This window comes from Cnephaeus nilssonii (assembly GCF_951640355.1).
Source record: "Cnephaeus nilssonii genome assembly, chromosome: 6".
In the NCBI taxonomy this organism is placed as follows: domain Eukaryota; kingdom Metazoa; phylum Chordata; class Mammalia; order Chiroptera; family Vespertilionidae; genus Cnephaeus; species Cnephaeus nilssonii.
The window spans coordinates 7,134,907-7,155,200 of record NC_137077.1 but is presented as its reverse complement, the minus strand read 5'-3'; the positions used below and the strand labels follow the sequence as shown (position 1 = coordinate 7,155,200).

The 20,294-nt window shown below is 60.4% G+C and overlaps 1 protein-coding gene across 2 annotated transcripts; it reads right to left on the bottom strand.

Annotated features, from left to right (window-relative positions):
• Nucleotides 1-601: 601 nt before the first annotated feature.
• IL2RB (interleukin 2 receptor subunit beta) lies at nucleotides 602-19,790 on the bottom strand. 2 transcript variants are annotated; one of them, XM_079773703.1, is made up of 10 exons: nucleotides 19,667-19,790; nucleotides 16,963-17,083; nucleotides 16,426-16,540; nucleotides 15,584-15,662; nucleotides 12,584-12,689; nucleotides 11,089-11,237; nucleotides 9,746-9,941; nucleotides 9,132-9,228; nucleotides 7,697-7,781; nucleotides 602-3,848 (listed from the first exon to the last, which is right to left on the bottom strand). In XM_079773703.1, exons 2-10 carry the CDS (start codon nucleotides 17,048-17,050, stop codon nucleotides 3,081-3,083), a joined length of 1,683 nt encoding a protein of 560 aa, XP_079629829.1. In that variant the 5' UTR covers nucleotides 17,051-17,083; nucleotides 19,667-19,790; the 3' UTR covers nucleotides 602-3,080. The 2 variants fall into 2 exon arrangements, with proteins under 2 accessions (XP_079629829.1, XP_079629830.1); XM_079773704.1 differs by lacking the exon at nucleotides 19,667-19,790 and adding an exon at nucleotides 19,504-19,658.
• Between the last annotated feature and the right edge of the window lie 504 nt (nucleotides 19,791-20,294).

The window sequence follows — 20,294 nt, the reverse complement described above, 5'->3', positions numbered from 1 at the left end:
TGCGCGGGTGCAATCGATTAGCCATGTCTGCCATGGGTGCAGTTTTATGGATGCCAGACATTACACCCATGATCTGGCCCAACTTTTCAGTCAAGGGCACTAAAAATAAATACAACTTCCCCAGCATCACCTCTCATCACCGGTGAGGCAGGTGTCATGCTCCAAGGCTTCGGATTAGGAAACTGAGGCTCGGGGAGGTTAGGAAGTGCAGCTGGCGGTTGGCACAGCCAAGATCCATACAAGTCATGAGACCCTGTGAGGTGATGCCTGGACCCCTGCAGGATAAATCTGACTCCTGTAGTGGAAAAGGCATCTCCTCTACAATCCTTTTGCTTTTCCTCAATAAGGAAGGCTGTTTGGTGCTGGGATGTCTCTAACAGCTTACCCACACTTAGTAATCTCCCCTTTATTATTTGTACTTCTTATTTATTGACGAGAGAGAGAGAGAGAGAGAGAGAGAGAGAGAGAGAGATATCAATTTGTTGTTCCACTTATTTATGCATTCATTGGCTGCTTCTTGTAGGTGCCCTGATGGGGGATCGAACCCTCAACCTTGCCAACTGAGCAGATTTCCAGCAGGCAATGAATTAAAACATTTTTATTGTATTTAACTTTTACAGTTACCTTTTACTTATAGTGAATATCAGTTTTCCATTTCCAGAAGCAATATAAAGATTTTCTTTTCGCCCTAACCAGTGTGGCTCAGTGGATAGAGCATCGGCCTGCGGACTGAAGGGTCCCGGGTTCGATTCCGGTCAAGGGCATGTACCTTGGTTGCGGGCACATCCCCAGTAGGGGGTGTGCAGGAGGCAGCTGATCGATGTTTCTCTCTCATCGATGTTTCTAACTCTCTATCCCTCTCTCTTCCTCTCTGTAAAAAAATCAATAAAATATATTTTTTTAAAAGATTTTCCTTTCAATGAAAGTATTTAACCCAAACTGTGAATTGAGTTAAAGAAAAATATTAAGTACACAAAAACAAAGATGGTGCACACGGATCATTAAAAATATCTGTAACACAAATGACCAAGGCTTGAGAAATGTAACCGCCCAGAACTCTGCAAGGTGGAAAGGGACTTGCAGAGCACTTCCCTAGTTTGCCCCAGGACGCTGCAAAGGTCTAGGCGAGGAGCGGGGCTCTGACGCCCAGCACAGAGGGTGTCCTACCAGGAGGTGGGAAGTGAGACTCAGGGTGATTGAGCTATTCCACGGTAAGAATTCAAGACTCGGGCGACTTCAGGAAAGGGCGTTTGTTGTGGACATACAGGAGACAGGAATCCTGAGTGAGGGCCAGTAGCCCCCTCAGCAGTAGGTGTCTTTGTGTCAGGAGCTGGGGCTCACCCCCTCTCCAGCCTTTTCCAGTGGTTTCGTGCATCTTCCAGCGCTTTCTCCCTGAGTGCATTTTCCAGTGGTTTCGTGCATTTTCCAGCGCTTTCTCCCAGCGTGCCTGTTCCAGGAGCCTCCCTCCCTCCCTGCGTTCAAATGCCCAAAACTGAGAGAAATCTGATTGGCCAGCCCAGGCCCGGCCTCTGTGATTGGACAGAGCTTCCGTTCTAAAGCATATCATAGGTTGCCAGTCAGCCAATGGGTGGGCTTGTGTCAAGTGCTAAATCAGCTCGGAGCAGGACCTATAAATACAGGCACTGCGCTCTCCCTGCTCTGGTCAAGAGCAAGGTCCATGCCTTTGCAAGACTCCAAGTCAAGGAAGAGGTTGTGAGAGACATCACAGGTGTGACTGGTGCCAGGGACAGAGGGAAAAGAAGTGAAGGGGTGTGGGGAGCCCTGAGAAGGAGGCAGGAGGGGGAGGACTGCCATGTGAGAGGATGAGCAGTCCGGAGCGGGCCTGCTGGAACCAGTGGGCAGGGGCCTTCGCCTCTCTGAGTCCTGACCTCAGAAGGGCCAAGGTGCCCAGGGTGCTGCTGTGAGGTGGGTGGCACCCCCTGCGAGAAGGCAGCTGGGTGCGGGGAAGCCCAGGCCAGGTGGTACCCGACAGTTCGTGAATTCACCCGGGGAACACGATGGGGTGCCAAGTGCACTGTGTCAAGTGCAGTGAATGGAGCTGCCCTTTTGGAGGTGTGCCAGCCCCTGGGCTGCGGAAGAGACCCCTGCAGTGGAGGGCGGAGGAGGCGGGACCCAGGAGTGGGCTACTGGCACCAGGAGGGGTCTCTCTCCAGCAGCATGCCTGATGGCTCTGTGGAAGGACCCAGCCAGTGTCCACGTCACTGGGGGGGGGGGTTTGTGTCCATACTTGGGCCACAGCCTTAAAGAGGCAGTAGCCCAGCTTTTTGAGGTAAAAAGAGATCCCAAAGGGAAATGACAGGGCCTCTTTATCCAGCCGCCCTGCGACCCTGAGAACGCCAGCACCGAATCTCAAGGTCCGGGCACGTTAAGGGAGGCGGTGTTTCCCTCCAGGGGAAGCTGAACCCACACTGGAAGGGTAAGGGGAGTTTGTCACCTCGACGAGAAAGGAGAGGGCACCCCAGGCACAGAGAACGGCAATGTGCAGAGGTGTGGGGCATGAGGGAGCTCCGCGGCTCAGGAGGACCGTTGAGAGGGTTCCGGAAGGGAACGGCCAGTGTGGTGCTGGAGGGGCCGGGGCCCGGCCAGGAAATGGGTGGAGGACAGAGGGCCACAGGGCCCGCATGGCCTGGCGTGTGTTTTGGAAGGAGCGCTCTGGCTGCTGCGTGGAGGGTGGGGGACGGGGGGAGACTGGGCAGGAAGCCCAGAAGGGAGGCCCTGCAGACCCCCGGAGACATGAGCTCTCGCCTCGAGGAGCAGCGGCAGGCTGGGAGGAGCGATGCTTCAGAGGCAGAGTCCAGGGTCCCCGTGGCTGGTGGGGGAGTCAGAGTGTCCCCTGCAGCTCCTGGCTTGGACAGTGAGGAGGACCAGGGAGCAGCAGCTGAGGTTCGGAACCGAATGGCTGAGTGTGCAGGGCCTGGTGGGGGCCCTCTGAGCGAACATGCCCCAGGGGCAGCTGGACACTGCGGAGCTCAGCAGTGGGCCAGCCTCGAAGGCAGAGAGTCCCCACGGGGCCTGGGGCAACGGTGGAGAGCCGCCTGCCCCGCACCCCGGGCGTCAGTCTACACCAGGTACGCCGGGTCCTGATCCTGGAGCTCTTGGAGGGACAGGTAGGCATCCGTGTTCAGGGGCAGACAGGAGGTGGGGGCCCTGACCTGGCATTGCCCAGGAGGGCTGGCACAGGGGAAGCCGGCCCCCTCCCCAGGGCCAGGGCCGGAGCCAGGGCCAGGGCCCTCCTCTCCTGCTTCTCCCAGTGCATTCTCCTGGGGTGACGGGCAACCCACCAGGCCAGTGGCTCCTGGGGTGGGAGGCCCCAGGCGCTGGGGGGCCCAGTCTCTAGGGAATCCCTCCTGCGGAGCGGTTCCCTCTCTCTCTTCCCCAGCCCCAGTGCCCCCCAGGGCAGTGTTTGGGGGGCTTGGGCCACTGAGGAGACTGGGGGAGAAGAGCAGCAGGTCATCCCTGGGGGGGAAGGTGCAGTAGGCGTCATCCTCCCCGGGCGGAAGTGGCAGGGGTGGGAGGAGAGACCCCTCGGGTGCTCCGGGCCCGTCCTCGTCCAGCTCCTCGGCGTAGGGGTCATAGGTGAAGTACACCTGGCAGGCCTCGATCTCCAGCGCGTCCGGGAGGTGGAAGAAGAAGTAGCCTTGGTTGGTGAAGCAGCTGGTCAGCGAGTGGCCGCTGGTCTCCAGAGAGGGCGAGGGCCCCTTGCCCTGCCGCAGCAGGAGCAGCTGTGTGGCCTTGGCGTCCCTGTCCAGCACCTCCAGCGGGGAGATCTCGGGGGCCGGGCCGCTGGGGCTGAAGGAGGACGAGGGGAAGGGCGAGGAGAGCCACTTCTGCCAGGAGACAGACCGGAGCGGGTGAGTGGGATGCCTCCTCCAACAAGCCAGCCAAGGCTGCCCCGCCCCCACCCCACCTGCCTGCCCACTGGCTTGGGGAACCCTCTGGGTCAGCCCGAGGAGGTGCTTGCTCCCCAGCCCCAGTCAGGCCTTCCTGGCTTCCTGCAGGTGCCCAGGGCAGTGTTGGCTCAACGAGTGGCCGCTTACTGAGCACCTCCTACAAGCCTAGCGCTGCTCCGGGGACGGAGGACACAGCGAGGGGTGGAACATCCGTGTCGGGTGGGGACGAGCGCGTGTGTGAATCGACCAGCCAGTGCTGGGGCAGAGGGGGCCCGAGAGCGCATCCTGTTCACGATACAGACTCGCCCTGGCTCTGAGCACACAGCCAGCGGTGGCAGAGCTGGGACGCAGGCTCCCCACGCACGCACGTCGCCAGGGGAATATCTCTGGTGGGGAGCTAATAGTCCCCCAATTCGCTTCCCCCTCCCAGTGCCCTGTGCCTCCCACCTGCCCCACCTCCACAGAGAGGAGCGTGCCCATCAGAGCACTTCTCAGGTGCTTTAGCGGCCAGAGCCCTGGCCAGCAGCAGGGAGACCTGGTCCGGCACCGGCTCGCTGGCTGTGTGACCTGGGCAGGTCCCTGCACCGCTCAGAGCCTCCATTACACAGCCGTTTGCTGCGTCCTCCCTGCTTCCTCACTGGGCACCTGCAGGGAGCTGGCAAGTAAGAAAATGAAGGCGGGGCCTGGCCAGCATGGCTCAGTGGTTGAGTGTGGACCTGTGAACCAGGGGCTCACGGTTCGATTCCCGGTCAGGGCACATGCCCGGGTTACGGGCTTGATCCCCAGTGTGGGTGTGCAAGAGGCAGCTAGTCAATGATTCTCTCTCATCGTTGATGTTTCTATATCTCTCTCCCTCTCCTTTCCTCTCTGAAATCAATAAAAAAATATTTAAAAAAAGGAAAATGAAGGTGGAAACAGCGGGCACAGGGTACAATCTACACTACACAGTGGGGGGGGGGGTCCCTCAGGGTGGTGTGAGGGGGGCCTTGGGTGCATTTGAGAACCCAACAGCTCTCTGTCCTGGGATCCCCAGCAGCTGGACCATGGTCCCCAGAGCCCAGGCCTGATGGGCTCCTCCCTGCACTCCTGTGCCCCCAGCACTGAGCCCGGGGCCCAAGCAGTATATTTCAGATGAATTAATGTCCAGTAGAGAAATGCCCTGCTTCTCCCTCCCCAGAGCAAGTTTCTGGAGCTAAGTGGGCTGTTATACAGATACACACACACACACTTCATACATACACACTTCATACACACACACACTTAACACACACACTTCACACACTTCACACACACACTTCATACACACACACACTTCACACATACACACTTCACACACACACACACTTCATACACACACACACTTCATACACACACACTTCATACATACACACACTTCATACACACACTTCACACACACACTTCACACACACTTCATACACACACACTTCACATATACACACTTCACACACACACACTTCACACACACACACTTCACACACACACACTTCACACACACACTTTACACACACACACTTCATACACACACACACTTCACATATACACACTTCATACACACACACACTTCATACACACACACTTCATATATACACACTTCACACACACACTTCATACATACACACTTCACACACACACATTTCACACACACACTTCACACACACACACTTCATACACACACACTTCATACACACACTTCATACATACACACACACTTCACACACACTTCATACACACACACTTCATACACACACACGCACATGTGCACACGCACGCACACACCATTCTACAAAATCTACCCCCTCCCCCAAGCCAGCGTGTGCGCTGTGGAGGAAGATGTGAGAGAGAGATGGTGAGGATGGATAGCAAACTAGGAGAGGGGGAAAGGGCAGGCCGGGCGGGTGCACAGAGGCCGCAGCGCGGAGCGTGCAGCCGGGAGAGGCCAGGCCCGTGGCCAGTGCTGGCGTGCCAGGCTCCTGGGCCCTCAGAGGTGTGTGTGGTCACCACTTCCTGGGCTGGGCCTCCATCCACATGCCCTGAAGCGCATTAGGGGGCACACAGGGGAAACTCATCCTCCTTCATGCCCACGCACACACTCGCATGCACGCCCAGTCCTGTCCCTGGACAGAGCAATGGGTTGTGGCCTTGCAGCTGGGGGTCCTGTGATAGAGAGAAAGAGGGGCGGGCCCCCCACTCATACAGAGGGCGGGGTCCCTCTTGGCCGCCCGACCCCCAGCCACATTGTGTGTCCCCAGGGACTCCTCCACACACTAGGCCTGGGGCAGGCGCTGTAACTGGGGGTGACCTCGTGGGAGCAGGGAGTGGTCTGCAGCTCTCTAGGAAGGACCCCACTTTACCTCAAAATGCCTCGGCCAGTGGTCGGCAAACTCGTTAGTCCACAGAGCCAAATATCAACAGTACAACGACTGAAATTTCTTTGGAGAGCCAAAGTTTTTAAACTTAAACTTCTTCTAATGCCACTTCTTCAAAATAGACTCGCCCAGGCCGTGGTATTTTGTGGAAGAGCCACACTCAAGGGGCCAAAGAGCCGCATGTGCCTCGTGAGCCGCGGTTTGCCGACCACGGGCCTAGGCCATTGAATCAGGAAGACTTCAGGCTGGAGGAGGACTGAGCGTGCACTGAGTCCAGCCTCCGAGCAGGCCCACTGTAGGAATCCCTTCAGCCATGTTTTGCTACATAGGCCAGGCTCACTTGCATACCTTTGCTGATGGGGAGCTCACTACCTTTAGGACTAAAGGAGGAATTTCCAGTTGCTGCATTTGCCCACATTGAGAGAACTGCAGGTAAGATCTCCCAGTCCCAGGGAGTTTTCCAAAGAATTCCAGAAGGGGCCCGGGCCAGCCTGAGAGAGCACTCCCACGCCCGCTCAGGATAGCTGGTCCGGGATGGCGGGATGGCGTTCCCGCCCCTCCTAACCTCTCTCCACCCCCACCTCAGCCCCTCCCCCCAAATCTAGGGTGCCTGCCTGCGGTAGGGGTGGGTAGGGTGGTAGAGGCAGCCCACCCCATCCCCCTTGCCGCTGAAGCTTCCTTCCTGAAGTGGGTGTGGACTGGGGGCGGGGGCAGGGGGGAGACCACAGCTTTGAATGGAGTTCAGAGTCTTACTCTGTGGGCCAGCCCTTCCCAGGTGAGTCTGTGCTTTGTGGCTGAGGCGATGCTTGTGAGCATCGGTGAGAAGTCAGGGAGCCCACCAGGGCCCTCTGCAGGGGCAGAGGGCGCGTTACGTGCACAGAGCAGGGGTGCGCTCCGTGGTGTGGGGAGCACTTGTACCCACAGAGCAGAGTGAACCAGGAGGGCGTTAGGACAGACAAGGGTGGTGGGCCTCCTGGTCAGGGCTGCCACGGACGGGGGTTCAGGTTTGCCCTGCCCACGGGCACCTGGTTTGGGGGTGTGGGGGGGTGGGGCTGAATTCCAGTCCCTGCGCTGCTTGCCAAGACCTTCTCAGTCAACAGGCGGGCGGCAGTAATTCTAGCTGCGGGCCAGGCAATGTTCTCAGGGCCGTACACACAATAACACTACATTCCTCCCCATTTTACAGACGAGGAAACTGAGGCACAGCGATGTTCTATCACTTGCCCAGGGTCACACAGCCAGGGAGTGGTGGAGCCAGGACTAGGACCAGGCAGTCTGGCTCCAACAGGAGGTGCCATTCAGCTTGAGATCCGCCTCCCCACCCTTCGGCACCACTGCCCACGCGTTGGCTGGCACACGTCAGCCGCCCGCTTCTGCCCGCTCCCTCCGAACTCCTACCTGGAGATCTCCTCCGTGCTCTGAGCTCAGCTGGGAAAAGAACTCTGAGGGGTCTGGGATGTGACACTTCAGAACCTTCTTGAACCTGAACAGGGGAGAAGGCGGGGGGGGGGGGGCGCGGGGGGAGAGGAAGGTGAGAAGGGAAGGGACTACGTGTCCTGCCATCAGCCCACAGCTCTGAGGGCAGAGCCCCGAGCCACTCTACATGCGACCATTCATTCAGTCAATGTTGATCGCATGTCCAGTAAGGGACGTGGTGCTGGGACACGACTGGCCAACAGAGAGGTCCCTGCTCTCCAGGAGCTGAGATTCTAACGAGACAAATACAAGCCAAGTGCGCAACGTGACCCTGCACACGGGGAGGCCAAGAGCAGCGTGCGGGGGAGGAGGGGAGGGTGGGAAACAGAGCCAGAGCCTCAAGGACACGGGTGGCCGGAGCAGCGTGGGCCAGGGGGAGGGAGTCAGGCCGGACCGTGGGCCCCTCGTCAGGGCTGTCAGGGCTGGTGGCCGGGCTGTGCCTTGCCCAAGGCCCCCTGGTGTGGGGAGAGGTGAGTGTGGGCCGAATTCCAGTCTAAGTGCTCTGGTGTCTGCAGGCCTCTGTGTTGAAGTGGATGCCACAGCCTCGAGACCCCCGAGAGCCCGGCTGCTGCCCACATGCCCAGCCCTCTCCCCCATCCCCTGCTGGTCTCCAGTGGCAACCACCTCTCTACGCTCTGTTTCTGAAATGTCCCTGCCTCCTCCCCCACCCCCAGGGCCTTTGCACATGCTGCTTTCTCTCCTATCCCCATTGCCCACCCCCACCCCTTAGCGCTTCCTTCAGATTTCAAGGGAGTCATCGCTTCCTCGGGGAAGTTTCCCCTCCCAGCTGACATTCCTTGCCTGTAATCTGCTTCCAGTACCTTCCTTCCCGTCCTAACCACTGTGTCTCATTACACATATGTGTGTGTGTCTAACAGGTACCCGCCTTCCTTCCAGGAAGATGGGGCCACATGCACGTGGCTAGCCCTGTGTCCCAGCACTCGGCGCCCTGCCCGGCTCTGGGCCCGGTAAATGAAGGAATAAATGAATGGATGCCCAGACCTGTATGGAGCCACGAGGGCCTACACACAGCAGCTGACGTGCACACACACATGTGTGGCTCCTGAGGATATTGCTCCGGGCAGTCCCCCTGCCCAGGACTCTCCCTGCCCCCCAATTCCCATCAGGCGGATTCTGTCTGTGGGGATGGACCACAGGGAAAGGCGGGGGGAGGGGGGAAGGGGGAGGGTGGAGGGGCGGGGGGGCAGGGGTGTTCAGCAGTTCAGACTCCTGGCAGGGCACAGGGGCATCTGAGCAGGCGCTCAGCCCAGAATGTGACCTAGCAGTGCGGGGGCTGGGGGGTTCGTGGGTGTCACGCAGGAGCGTGTAGGACAGACGGGGAAGCCAGCGCTCTTACCACGGCCCGAGGTACTGGCAGTTGACTAGCAGATAGACTACGAAGATGAAGCCCAAGGCACCGCAGAGGCCCACGAGGATGTGGCCCAGTGAAGGGGCTGCTCCGGGTGGGAGGGGAAGCAGGGAAGGGGGTTAGAGAAGTACCCGCCTCACCCAGATCCCTCCCGCATCTCCCCACCCCCAACTTGGGCCATTCTCTGCCCCCAAGGCCTGCACAGCATCCCGGCTGGCCCAGCCAGGCCGAATGGGGCAACGTGTGCCTTCATTACAGCAGCCCTGCCTCGGTATCATGGTACCCACCTTACAGATGAGGAAACTGAGGCTGAGGGGAGAAAGCAGCCCACCCCCAGCCCTGGAAGGCACCAGGAGTCTGAGGTTTAGGATGGAGAAAGTGAAAAGAGCCTCTCTGGCCTCCCCACTAACTCACAACTCCCGGGCCCTCCCCGAGTCCCTGTTCCCATCTGTAAAATGGGCACAATTATGCCCCCGCTGCTCACACTGCAGGGTCACATCAAGCGAGCTAAGGATGACAGATGAGCACTGTAGCCTCAGCCCCAGGCCTCCCTCACCAGCTGTCCCAAGACCCACACCCCTTCCTGTCCAACTCCATCTTACCGTCAGGCCTCCTCCCGGCCAGGGGCTGGTCTTCGGGCCTCGTCCTAAAGGCCAGGGGCTGGCTCCAGGGGCTCCAGGTCAGGAGGCTGCCTCGCTGGGCCCTGACCCGCACCTGAAGCTCATACGGGGTGTCCGGAGCGAGGGTCTCCAGGAAGATCCATTGCTGGTTCTGCTTGAGGGCCAGCAGGGAGGCCTCCTGGGGCAGAGACAGGACTGTCAGCGCAAAGGGGCCCCGCTGCCCCCCTCCCCTCCCGCGGCAGGGCTGACCAGGAGGCGGAGCAAAGCAGAGAACCCTTCCTTTCTCCCCTCCGTCACCCTCTCTCCTCCACCCCCACCCCGTCCTCCCCAAAGACGTCCTGACGACCCAGTAGCTGCTGCCCAAACCCCGAGGTCATCCTAAACCCCTCCCGCTCACTCATCCCCTCCATCCAAAGCCATCTGCCAATCAACTGGTTCCACCTCCAGGACCTACTGGGGACCCTTCTCCTCCTCCCCTCTCCTCCCTGCCCCAGGCCTGAGCTCCCACCACCTCTCAGGCCTGAGGCTGGTCGCCCTGTTACCACCACCACCGTGTTCACAGACCTCCCCGACCTCTGCATCCTCTTTTTTATTTTTCCCGGTCCCCCCACTCCCAAGTAGTGTTTGCCTTTGCAGCAGCGGCTGCTTCCTCTGTTTGGAAAACCCTCCCCAGACCTCTGCAGGGTCAGCTCCTGGACCTCAGCTCTCAGAGCAGCCTCTCCTGGTCCCAGTCCCTCTTAGAAGTGCTATCGCATGTCATTTTCTTGATAACTTTTATCCGTATTCCACAGTCTCCTGTTTCCATGTTTGCTGCCTGCCTGCCTCCCTACTCCCCCCCCCCCCCCCCACACACACACATACATGTGAGTTTCCTGAGAGCGGGAAGCTTGCCATCTGGCCCCCACTCTCTTCCCAGCATCCAACACATAGTAGGCATTCAGGAAATGTTTGCTGAGTGACTGAGTGAGTGAATAAAGGAGTGAGGGGATGAATGAGCATAGACCCCTGTGGCCCGGGCCCACGCTGGATTGGAAGAGTGGAGAGGGGGCGTCCCAGGGCCTCTGAAATCTCACAGAGGGAAGGCGCCTGTCTCTTGGCTGTGTAAATCCTCCCGGGGGCCAGCTGGAGTCTGCCACCCGCTGCAGCCCCTGGGTTGTCGGGGGTCACAGGGAGGGAGCGGGGGGCGGGGGGGGGGGAGAGGCGGGAGCAGGCCGTACAGAGGAGCGGCAGGGCTGCCTGGGGCTGTCATGCCTTTGCGGAGGTGGAGGATGGACAGGGTGAGCAGCACAGGAATCAGGGCAGGCCGGGCTGGGCCCTGTACTCACCTCCCAACTGTGGTCCAGGGACCTTGTCCGGACCTCAAACTCCAGGTGTCTTGCAATGTAGTGGGAGGACTGGGGGACGTTCCAGGTTATGTTGCATCTGCGGCTCCCCTCCTGGGTGACTTGGAGGGAGTCAGGGGCCATCAGGCGAACTGGAGCGGGAGGAGAGAGGGGAGAGCAGGCTTGGGGGATGCTGGATCATGACGCTGAGAGGGTGGAGCCAACACGTGCTCCCACCTCCACCTCTGCACCTGCTGTTCCTCCCTCCTGGGGTGCCACCGCCTGTCTACCCCCCTCACCTGCTGCATTGTCTTCCGAGCACTATCGCCACCTGACATATGAAATCCCTATTTTGGGTTCTTCATGTTCTGTCTCCCTTACCAGGCTGTGAGCATGCTGAGGGCAGGGACTTGTTCTCTCACGTGTCTTTGGTGCCTGAAACTTTACCTGGCACGTAGTAGGTGCTTAATTGTCTTCTGAATGGATGACTCAGGGCAGCCTTTCTCTGCCCTCAGAAATGAGCTAAGCGGTTTAAACAGAGCATCCCATTCATGTAATTTACTTATCCTTTAATCTGCTATGATTGTAAGATTTTATGATTCTGAAGTTAAATTGATCTAAGTTCTGTAATTCTGAGACTTTGTAGAACTCCACGAACAACAATGAGTGAATGTTTATGGAGCATGAGCTAAGCAGTTTGAGTCTTGGCTTAGAGACTCCTTACAATAAGCATGTGCAGCAGGTAACTGATTGTCCCCATTTGACAGATGAGGAAACTGAGCCAAACACGTTAAAGGACCCGCCAGTCAGACCACACTCAGTCACGGCAGGCCTGCATTTAGAACGCTGCCTGGATCTCGCCCTCTGCTCACCTCTTCCCTAGCGATGGCCTGCAAGGTCTGGAGGGAGGCAGGAAGGGCTGGGGGTGGGGCCAGGCCCTCGGTCACTCAACAAACACTTCCCAGAGCACCACCCAGATTGGACCTGTGCCGAGTACTCAGACTGCAGACGGGGATGGGATAGCTCTGCCCTCAGGGAGCTCACACTGAGTGGGGGAGACAGACCCAGGATATAAACTCCCTGAAAGGGGAGGTACAAAGGGCTGGGCGAGTCTGGGAAGGCCTCCCGGAGGAGGTGACTCCTCACTGAGCCTGGAAGGGTGAGTGGGAATTTTCCAGGTGGGAAGAGCCTTCCAGACCCTGTGACCAGCATGTGCAAGGGCTCAGAGGCATGGATGGGCAACGTGAGTTCGGAGAGCTGGCCTTTGGCGTGGCAGGGATACAGGCCACAGAGGAGGATGCTGGGGGGAAGCCAGGCAGGTTCCCAAGTGGCCTTGAATGCCGGGTAAGGAGCCGGGACTTCAGCCCGGGGCCGCGGGCAGTGCACTTGTGAGATGTGGGTGTGGAAGTTCATAGAGAGAGACTGGAACAGTGAGATCCCAGAGAGAAGACAGGGGAGGAGGTGCCCACCCCCAATGCCTCAGGGACCCCTCACTCACGGTTGTCAAAGGGCTTGAAGTCCTGGGTCATCACCCTCGTCCACCTCTCCCCGTCCAGGCACATCACCCTCATGCTGACGGTGTCTGCAGCGGTCAGTTTCTGGGCCTGCAGGCAAGGGGGACAGAGGTGTTGCTGGGGCAGCTGGCGTGGGGGTGGGGGTGGGGGTGGCCATCAGGATGAGGGCGGGGGGGGGCAGGAGGGGAGACCAAGACTGCAATGCAGGTGGGCCCCGCCCCACGCCCGCACTAAGGTAGAGGTTGGCAAACTTCCTCTATAAAGGGTCAGGTAGTGAGTACTTTGGGCTTGGCAGGTCATATGGTCTCTGTTATAACTACTCAACTCTCATACACATGTAAGAGAATGGGCGTGACTATGTGCCAATAAAACTTTATTTACAAAAACAGACAGCAGGCTGGTTTTGGCCCAGGGGCCACAGTGGTTTGTCAACCCCTGCTCTAAAGCGAAGTGAGCTGCCTTGGGAGAGAGGGAGTTCCCGGTCACAAGAGGTGGGCAAGCAGAAGGGGTCCCCAAAAAGGTGCAGGGCGTTGAGTGTGAAAGCCTCCCCTCCCCATCTCCTCCCACCCCCGGCCCTGACTTTTCTGGAAGGAAATGGCCAGGTACTAAGCATGTGTGGGCAGGCCCTGCTCAGGTGCTTTAGCCCATAGCTCTGGCCCATTCTCAAGCAGTCCACCCCCTCATGCAGGTGAGAAACCGAGGCTCAGGTAGGTTAAGGGACTTCCCAATGTCACACGTCTGGTCTGGTCCGCCGGGGAACCCAGATTCAAACCCAGGCCCTGTCCACAGTCGCACAGAGACCGAGCCCTGGCCCGCCATGCCTGACGGAGGGCTGCCGAGTGAGCAGCGTACGGCGGCCTCCTCCCTCCCTGTGTGGAGGCAGCCCCGCAGCCCGGCAGAAGGGAGCCGGCTGCAGGCACCCTTAGGGTCTGCGCTCTGGGGCTCGGGGGGCTGTGTTTACGCCCAGGACCCAGGCACAGTCCCTCTGACCTGCTGCAGGGCCACTATGAGCAAACCTTGAACCTGATCATCAGCGTTCCCAGAGCTGGGAACTCCTCCCTCTGCCCCACAACCCTGCCCTAGCCTTCTTCCAGCTTCTATGGGGGCCAGATTGTCCCAGATAACATTAGTATTATCATTATACTAAAGGCCCGGTGCACAGGATTCATTCATGGTGTGTGTGGGGGGGGTGGCCTGCAAGGATCGCCCTCTGAGCGGCTGCTCCTGCTGCGAGAGCAGCCGCTCATCCCGGTCAGCCGAGCGGTGCTTCCGCTGTGATAGTGCACTGACCACCAGGGGGCAGCTTCTGCATTGAGCATCTGCCCCCTGGTGATCAGTGCACGTCATAGCAACTGGTCAATTGGTCATTCTGGTCGTTCCGCCATTGGGTTGCTGGGCTTTTATTATATAGGATTACTACTAGAGGCTTGGTGCATGAATTTGTGCACAATGAAAGGAAATTAATTAGAAGAAATATTTTAGAGGCTGGGGAGGGACCATGGGAGGTTGGCTCCAGGGTGTGTCTGGCCCTTCTCACCCAGTCCCCATTGGGCCGATCAGGGCCGGGGAGGGACCACAGGAGGGCTCCAGGGCATGTCAGGGCCAATCAGGGCTAGCCAGGCAGGGGAGAGACTGCGGGAGGTTGGCCTGCTGGTGGAGGGACTGCGGGAGGGCTCCAGGGTGTGTCCAGCCTGTCTCACCCACTCCCCCCAATTGGCAGACCCCAGCAGCAAACTAACCTACTGGTCAGAGCCTCTGCCCCCTGGTGATCACTGCACGTCATAGCGACTGGTCGAGCGGTCGACCGAATGAAAGGTCAACCGATTGGCCAGACACTTAGCATGTTAGGCTTTTCTATAGAGAGATTATTGTTGTTGTTGTGGATGCCAATAATGCATTCCGAGTACTTCGTCTGTGGCAGGCACTCCTCTAAGCATTTGTGCGTGTTGTCTCACTTGATTTTCCCAGCATCCATGAGACAGGCACTATGACTATGCTCATCCTGCAGCTGAGGAGACTGAAGCACAGAGAGGCCTAGGGACTTGCCTGAGGCCGCACAGTCAGGAAAGCCACACAGCTGGGGGGACCAGGACCTGAGGCCAGGCCACCGCAGAGCTCACGGAGACAGGCACAGCAGTCTGGGTCCAGGGCCGCGCCTTCATCCGCCACACTGCAAGCCCACCACCGCCCTTTGCTGCCCCCGGGAGTGCATATACCTTGGCGGTGGTTGGGAAAGGTGGTGTGGGCATCCTTGGTGCCCGCCACTGCCAAGGAGGCTTTGCCAGGCAATTATTTGATGTGCACCCTCATGGGCACAGCCCATGTCCTTCCAGAGACAGCCTAGTGCCATGGTGGGAGGTCCGGGCTGGGGTCTGACAGGCCTGGGTGCAACCCCAGGTCTGCCACTCGCTCAGGATCCACGGACGGTCGTGTCAAGAGCGTGCTCTACTCCGAGTGGCATTGCAAGTGCTTTATGCTCAGATCAGCCCTGTCATTCCCATCATCATCCCCGCTTTACGGAAGGGAAACTGGGCATGGAAGCCACCCAGTGTCACCCAGCTGGTGTACAGCGGAGCCAGGGCCGGAGCCCAGACTGTCCAGCTCCGGGACCCACACTCCGGACCCCACACCCCCCTGCACTTGGGAAGACCTCGCGAAGAGTCGGGTGTGTATATTACTATTTCTGGGGTGCTCCCCCCACTTGATGAGGAGTGCGGGAGTGCAGAGGACCCACCAGCCCGGGGAAGACTGCGGGAGCAGAGGCAGAATGTGAGCTCATGCACCCGGGCTCCGTCACCCCCGGTCCGGCCTGCGTTCTGGCCTTCGGACGCTGCCCTCCTTCCTTCCGCCGCCCAGCCCCGGGCATCCCGCTCCACCAGCGCTTGCTGCCCACTGGGCTTGCTGGGCCCCAGCTCGTCTCTGGAAGGACACCCCGTGGCACCCACCCTCCCCCTGGTCCTCTCCCCTCAGCGACAGATACTCACATCGGGGGGTCCCAGGATCAGGTTGCAGGACCAGGATGCCGGGCCCGCGGGGAGCAGCTCACAGGATTTGTTCCAGGGCCTTTCAAGGCAAAAGAACGGCTTAGAAGAAAAGGAGGGGCCCCGGAGCCGGCCCGGGGGGGCCCCATGCAGCGAGGCTGGATGCTCTATGGCAACCTCACAGGGTGCTCATTCCTGCGCCTGCTCTCCCTCCCCTCATGAGCACCTCTGCGGCCCTCCCGCCCCAGCCTGGCCCACAGCAGCCAGCGTGGTCTAGACCAGCCCGTCCGGACACCTGGCCTCCGCACCGACGCCCCGCACCCTTCTCTGGGGCCCGACGGGGCCTTGGCGGCCTCACGACCCCACCCACAGGGGCCCCTGCTGCTGTCCGCAGGCGGCGTGCATCCGGCAGTCCCTTCACATCCCCCACCCCAAGCTCCCCACCACTCCCACGTCCCGTCCCCACAGCTGCCGTAGGGCTCCCCCAAATCCCAGGTTCCTCCCGACGCTTGGGGAGCCCCCTTTCCTTCCCCGTCTCCTCTAAAGTCCAGTCCAGCCTCAGTATAGAAGCCCAAAGCCCCATGTCCCCAGTCTACCTTGTCCAGCTCATCGCCAGCCTGACCCCCCACCCCCACGCCCACCCAGGTTCCAGGAGTCTAACTATCAGACTCCTGAATTTCCCAGACTCCTGAGGTAGCAAGAGGCTGTGGGGGCCATTCGTCCAAGATCCTCAAGGCGCAGAGGTCGTGGAGTCTGACAGTCAGGGTTCCGGAGTGTAAGCGTCAGTGATGGTAAGATCCCGCACCGTCCTGGGCGTCTGTGGGGTGGCCAGCGACCCCACTCACCGTCTGTCAGGCTGGGCGTGGACGAGGCAGGAGGTGGCCTGCAGGCCCCCATCCCGGCTCCAGACACAGGAGATGTTGGCCCTCGAGTTGTAGAAGCAGGTGAGCGTGGACGTGTCTGCCAGCAAGAGGAGGGGTGAGTGCTGGCTGCGGGGGGCCCACTGCCCGGCCCTCAGGGTCCCCCCGCCATCCCGCTTCGGGCCCGCAGGCTACCAGATGAGAAGCTGAACAACCCTGGCGGGCAGAGAAGGGGTGAGTGGCCCACTTCAGAGAGGACAAAACTGAGCCCCAGAGGCTGCAAGGCTGAGGCGGGACAGGGATGAGATGCCAGTGTCTTCCTGTGGCTTGGAGAGGCGTGTGGGGGCAGTGGGGGCAGGACAGAGGGGGAAGGGGAAGGTGGTCCCAGGACTCCTGCCTTCCTCCTCCCTGGCTCCGGCCCTCGATGGCGGCCCTTCTGCCCAGAAGCAGGCCCGCCATCCAGAAGGGCCTTGGCCTCCTTCCAAAAGGAGAGCACCGCTGTCCAGATGCCAGGATCCTCACCATTCACCGCTGTGGACGCCCGAGGGATGGCCGGGGGCAGGAGGAAGGCGAGGAGGGACAGGCACCAGGTCAGAGCAGGAGCCGCCATCACATCCACAGGTGGGGGCTGGGGAAGGGAGCCCTGGAGGGGGGAAGAGGGGAGGGAGCACCGTGAGCACCCACCCTGCCCGCCACCACCCACCCTGCCCGCCACCACGCCGCCTAGTCCAGCCTCGCGGCCTTTGCACCTGCTGTTCCCTCTGCCCCACACACGCGTATCCCTTCAGAGTCAGGGACCCGCACGTTGTCATTGCTGAAAGGGCTTCTGAGTAAGCCCAGCCCCTTGTTCAAAATGGGGAAACTGAGGCCCAGGAAAGGGAGAGGTGTGCTCATGTCCACCAGGGAGGCCAGCACAGCTGGGGTTAGAGCCCACCCCCTCCCCACCCGGCTGCCCCCCTAACCACATGACACCACTCATCGAGGCGTTCCTACGTTCCAGGCTCTGTTTGAAACTTTAAATGCAGCAGTAAGAGCATTGGAGATGCTCTTATGATCCCCGTTTTCAGATGAGGAAACGGAGGCATAGAGACGTGAAGTTTCCCAAGGCCACCGGCTGGTCAGAGGCAGATGCGGGTCTGCGCGAGGGCGGACTGCCCCGAGCCCAGGCGGGGCCCCTCCTGTAACCGCTCTGAGTCCATCTCCCACCCACCGAGCCGGTGCAGAGGATCAATAACACACACCGTCCCCTCCTAACAATACCCGTGTGTGCCGAGCGTGTGCTCGCCAGGGGCTTGGTACACGGGCTCATCTGATCGCCGAGCCGCTGGGGCTTGGGGGGCTGCTTGTATTACCCCCTTACCCAGATGAGGAAACCAAGGCCCCAAGTCATGAACCCGTCCAAGGTCACGTGCACAGAAGGGGCAGAGCTGGGATCCAATCCCCGCACCCCATCCCCAGTCCCGTTCTCTCACGCCGTTCCACCCTGCCCAGCCCCCGTCCCAGACACTGGTCCCAGAGGCAAGGCCAATAGCCCCCCTGCCACGGGGCGGCACGGACCAGCTGCGGCCTCTGGCCTGATGTGGGAAGGAGCTCAGAGCGGTACCCGGGGGCTCCTCCATGCACGGCCCACCATCCCCCCTGAAGGGTGAGCTCCCCAGGCTGGGGCTGGTTGCTTCTTTCTTTGGACCCTCCACATATTACAGGGCACGGGGTTGGGACCCCAAAGGGTGCAGAGCCCAGCAAAAGGCTCTCCGTGCCAGCCCCACTGTTCCCCTTAGTCACTAGATCACGACCCTGGGGCACAGGAGCCGTCAGCCCCCCGGGGGGGGGCGGGGTGTCAGCAGGCAGCTTGTGCCCTGGACAGGACCTGGTCCAAAGCCCCAGGTGAGAGGAGGTGGGGCAAAGGCATGCGAGAGTGCAGGAAGGCCGGTGCCCGGCCACAGCGCCCGCAGGACACGCCTGGGCCAGGAGAGGTACCGCCTGGAGCCCCCACCCTAGCCGGAGGGCGCAGCGGCATGCCAAGGGGGCAAAGGGCCTGGAGGAAGGACGGAGCCAGGACAGACAGGAGAGTGTGGGTGCCGGGGCAGGGGGGGAGGGGGCTCCTAGATGGCTGAGGCGGCGCCATCCTGCCCAGGAGGAAACCGAGGCTCAGCTCAAGAACCTGCTCAAGATCACAGGGCAAGGAGGAGTCCCAGCCTCAGGGAGGAGGAGGCAGACGCCAAGCCCCAGGCTGCTCTGTCCGGGCTGCCCACACACCCGTCCGCACCCTTTACCGGCCCTTCGCCGGCCACCGACTGACTCATCGGGCCGCCACCGCCCTGCGAGGTGGGCGTCACGGTCGCCTGCCGGGAGACGCCAAGGCTGACGACGCGCAGAGCTGCCCAAGGGGCTGACCTCCACCCAGCGCATCTGACTCAAGTCAGAAGAAGATGCTGATAACGATGGCAGTGACGACAGGAGGACGAGGACGAGGATGAGGATGAGGGGGTGACTAATACTCAGCCCCACTCTGCCCGGCACTGCCGTGAGCACTCTGAGCGATGACCTCATTCACCTCTGAGCAGCTACTCTTATGACTGACTCCCTTCCTCAGACGGGGACGGAGGCACATGTCAGAGGCCCGGGTCTGAGCCCAGCCGGGGCAGCAGAGGCTCCAAGGGGCAGAGACTGTGAGAGGTGAAGCAGGAGCTCCGTAGCCAGAGATGAATCCCATTGACCCCGTACCCTCTGACCGCCCCCCCCCCCACACACACACACGGCTCACTCTTGCTGTTTCCCTCTGGAGGGCATCTCCCCAGCAGGCGCGGGATCCTGATTGTGGGGGTAGGAAGGGCACCCTAGGGATGGCTCTGTCCCCCAGCAGCCCCATCCCCACCGCACTCCAAACACAGTTACGGGCAGGAGGCCTCAGCCCCAGGAGAGGAGAGAGCGTGCCCTCCAGGCAGCCCATCCCCCCAATATTGCCTGGAGACACCACCAACCTGCCGGTTACACAGCCAAGTAAGGGACCGATCAGGACCCGAACCCGAGACCGCCCAGCACCCCCACTTCTCAGACTCTCACCCCACAGCCTCCTCAGCAGGACTCCATAGGGTGGGCCTCGCCAGTATGAGCGCCTTCCTCGTGACCTTGACCTCGAGCCCCCGCGGTTGGTGGCAGGGACCCCAAGGGAGCGGCCGGTACCTGGGGACCGCCCCGGCAGAGTGAGGGTGAGGCGGCACCTCACCTGGCTGCGACATGGGGCTGCGGCGAGCTCTCTCTGCTCCTCTCTGCTGCTGAGACCACAGCCATCTCCCCGGGGCTCCGGCTCTGGCGACTCAGAGAGCAGACTGCTGGGGGCAGCTGACTGAAATCCCAGGGCCAGCCCACTTCCTGCCAGAGGCTGGAGGGCAAGGCCTGGGGGGCAGGGGGGAGGGGGGGATCTGGCTGCTGAGAAAGCCTGAAACTCCTGAAGCACCTAGGGCGATAAGATCTTCCTCCTCCGCGGGGGGCGGGGCTGGCAGGCGGTGTGTGGCGGGCACACTCTCTCGAATAGACACACTGGAGCCCGAGGGGCTGAGCCACCTTCTCTCCCTCCTCCACCACCCCCACCCCATCCCACACAGGCCACCTCAAGCCTTTGACGCCTTCATCCGGTCACACATACCCACCCCCCAACACCCAGGCCGCACCCAAACGTGTCCCTTAGGCGTCCCCTGCAATTCACACTCTCATCAAGCCCGCCTCTCGGAGACCTCCGTTAGCACTCAGAGGTCACTGAATGTTGGGGGGCTCTGGGGACCATTTGATGGCCACTTATTGAACATTCTAGAACCTTCCTCTCCCTCCATTTTGGGGGAAGGGGTCAGCTCGGG

Coding starts and splice junctions, on each gene's coding strand:
- IL2RB (XM_079773703.1), bottom strand. CDS start 17,050: ATGGCGGCTCCTGCTCTGACCTGGTGCCTGTCCCTCCTCGCCTTCCTC. Junction 11,238..12,583: donor CTTCAAGCCCTTTGACAACC/GTGAGTGAGGGG, acceptor CTCCCGCTCCAG/TTCGCCTGATGGCCCCTGAC. Junction 7,782..9,131: donor TGCCAGTACCTCGGGCCGTG/GTAAGAGCGCTG, acceptor TCCCCTGTTCAG/GTTCAAGAAGGTTCTGAAGT.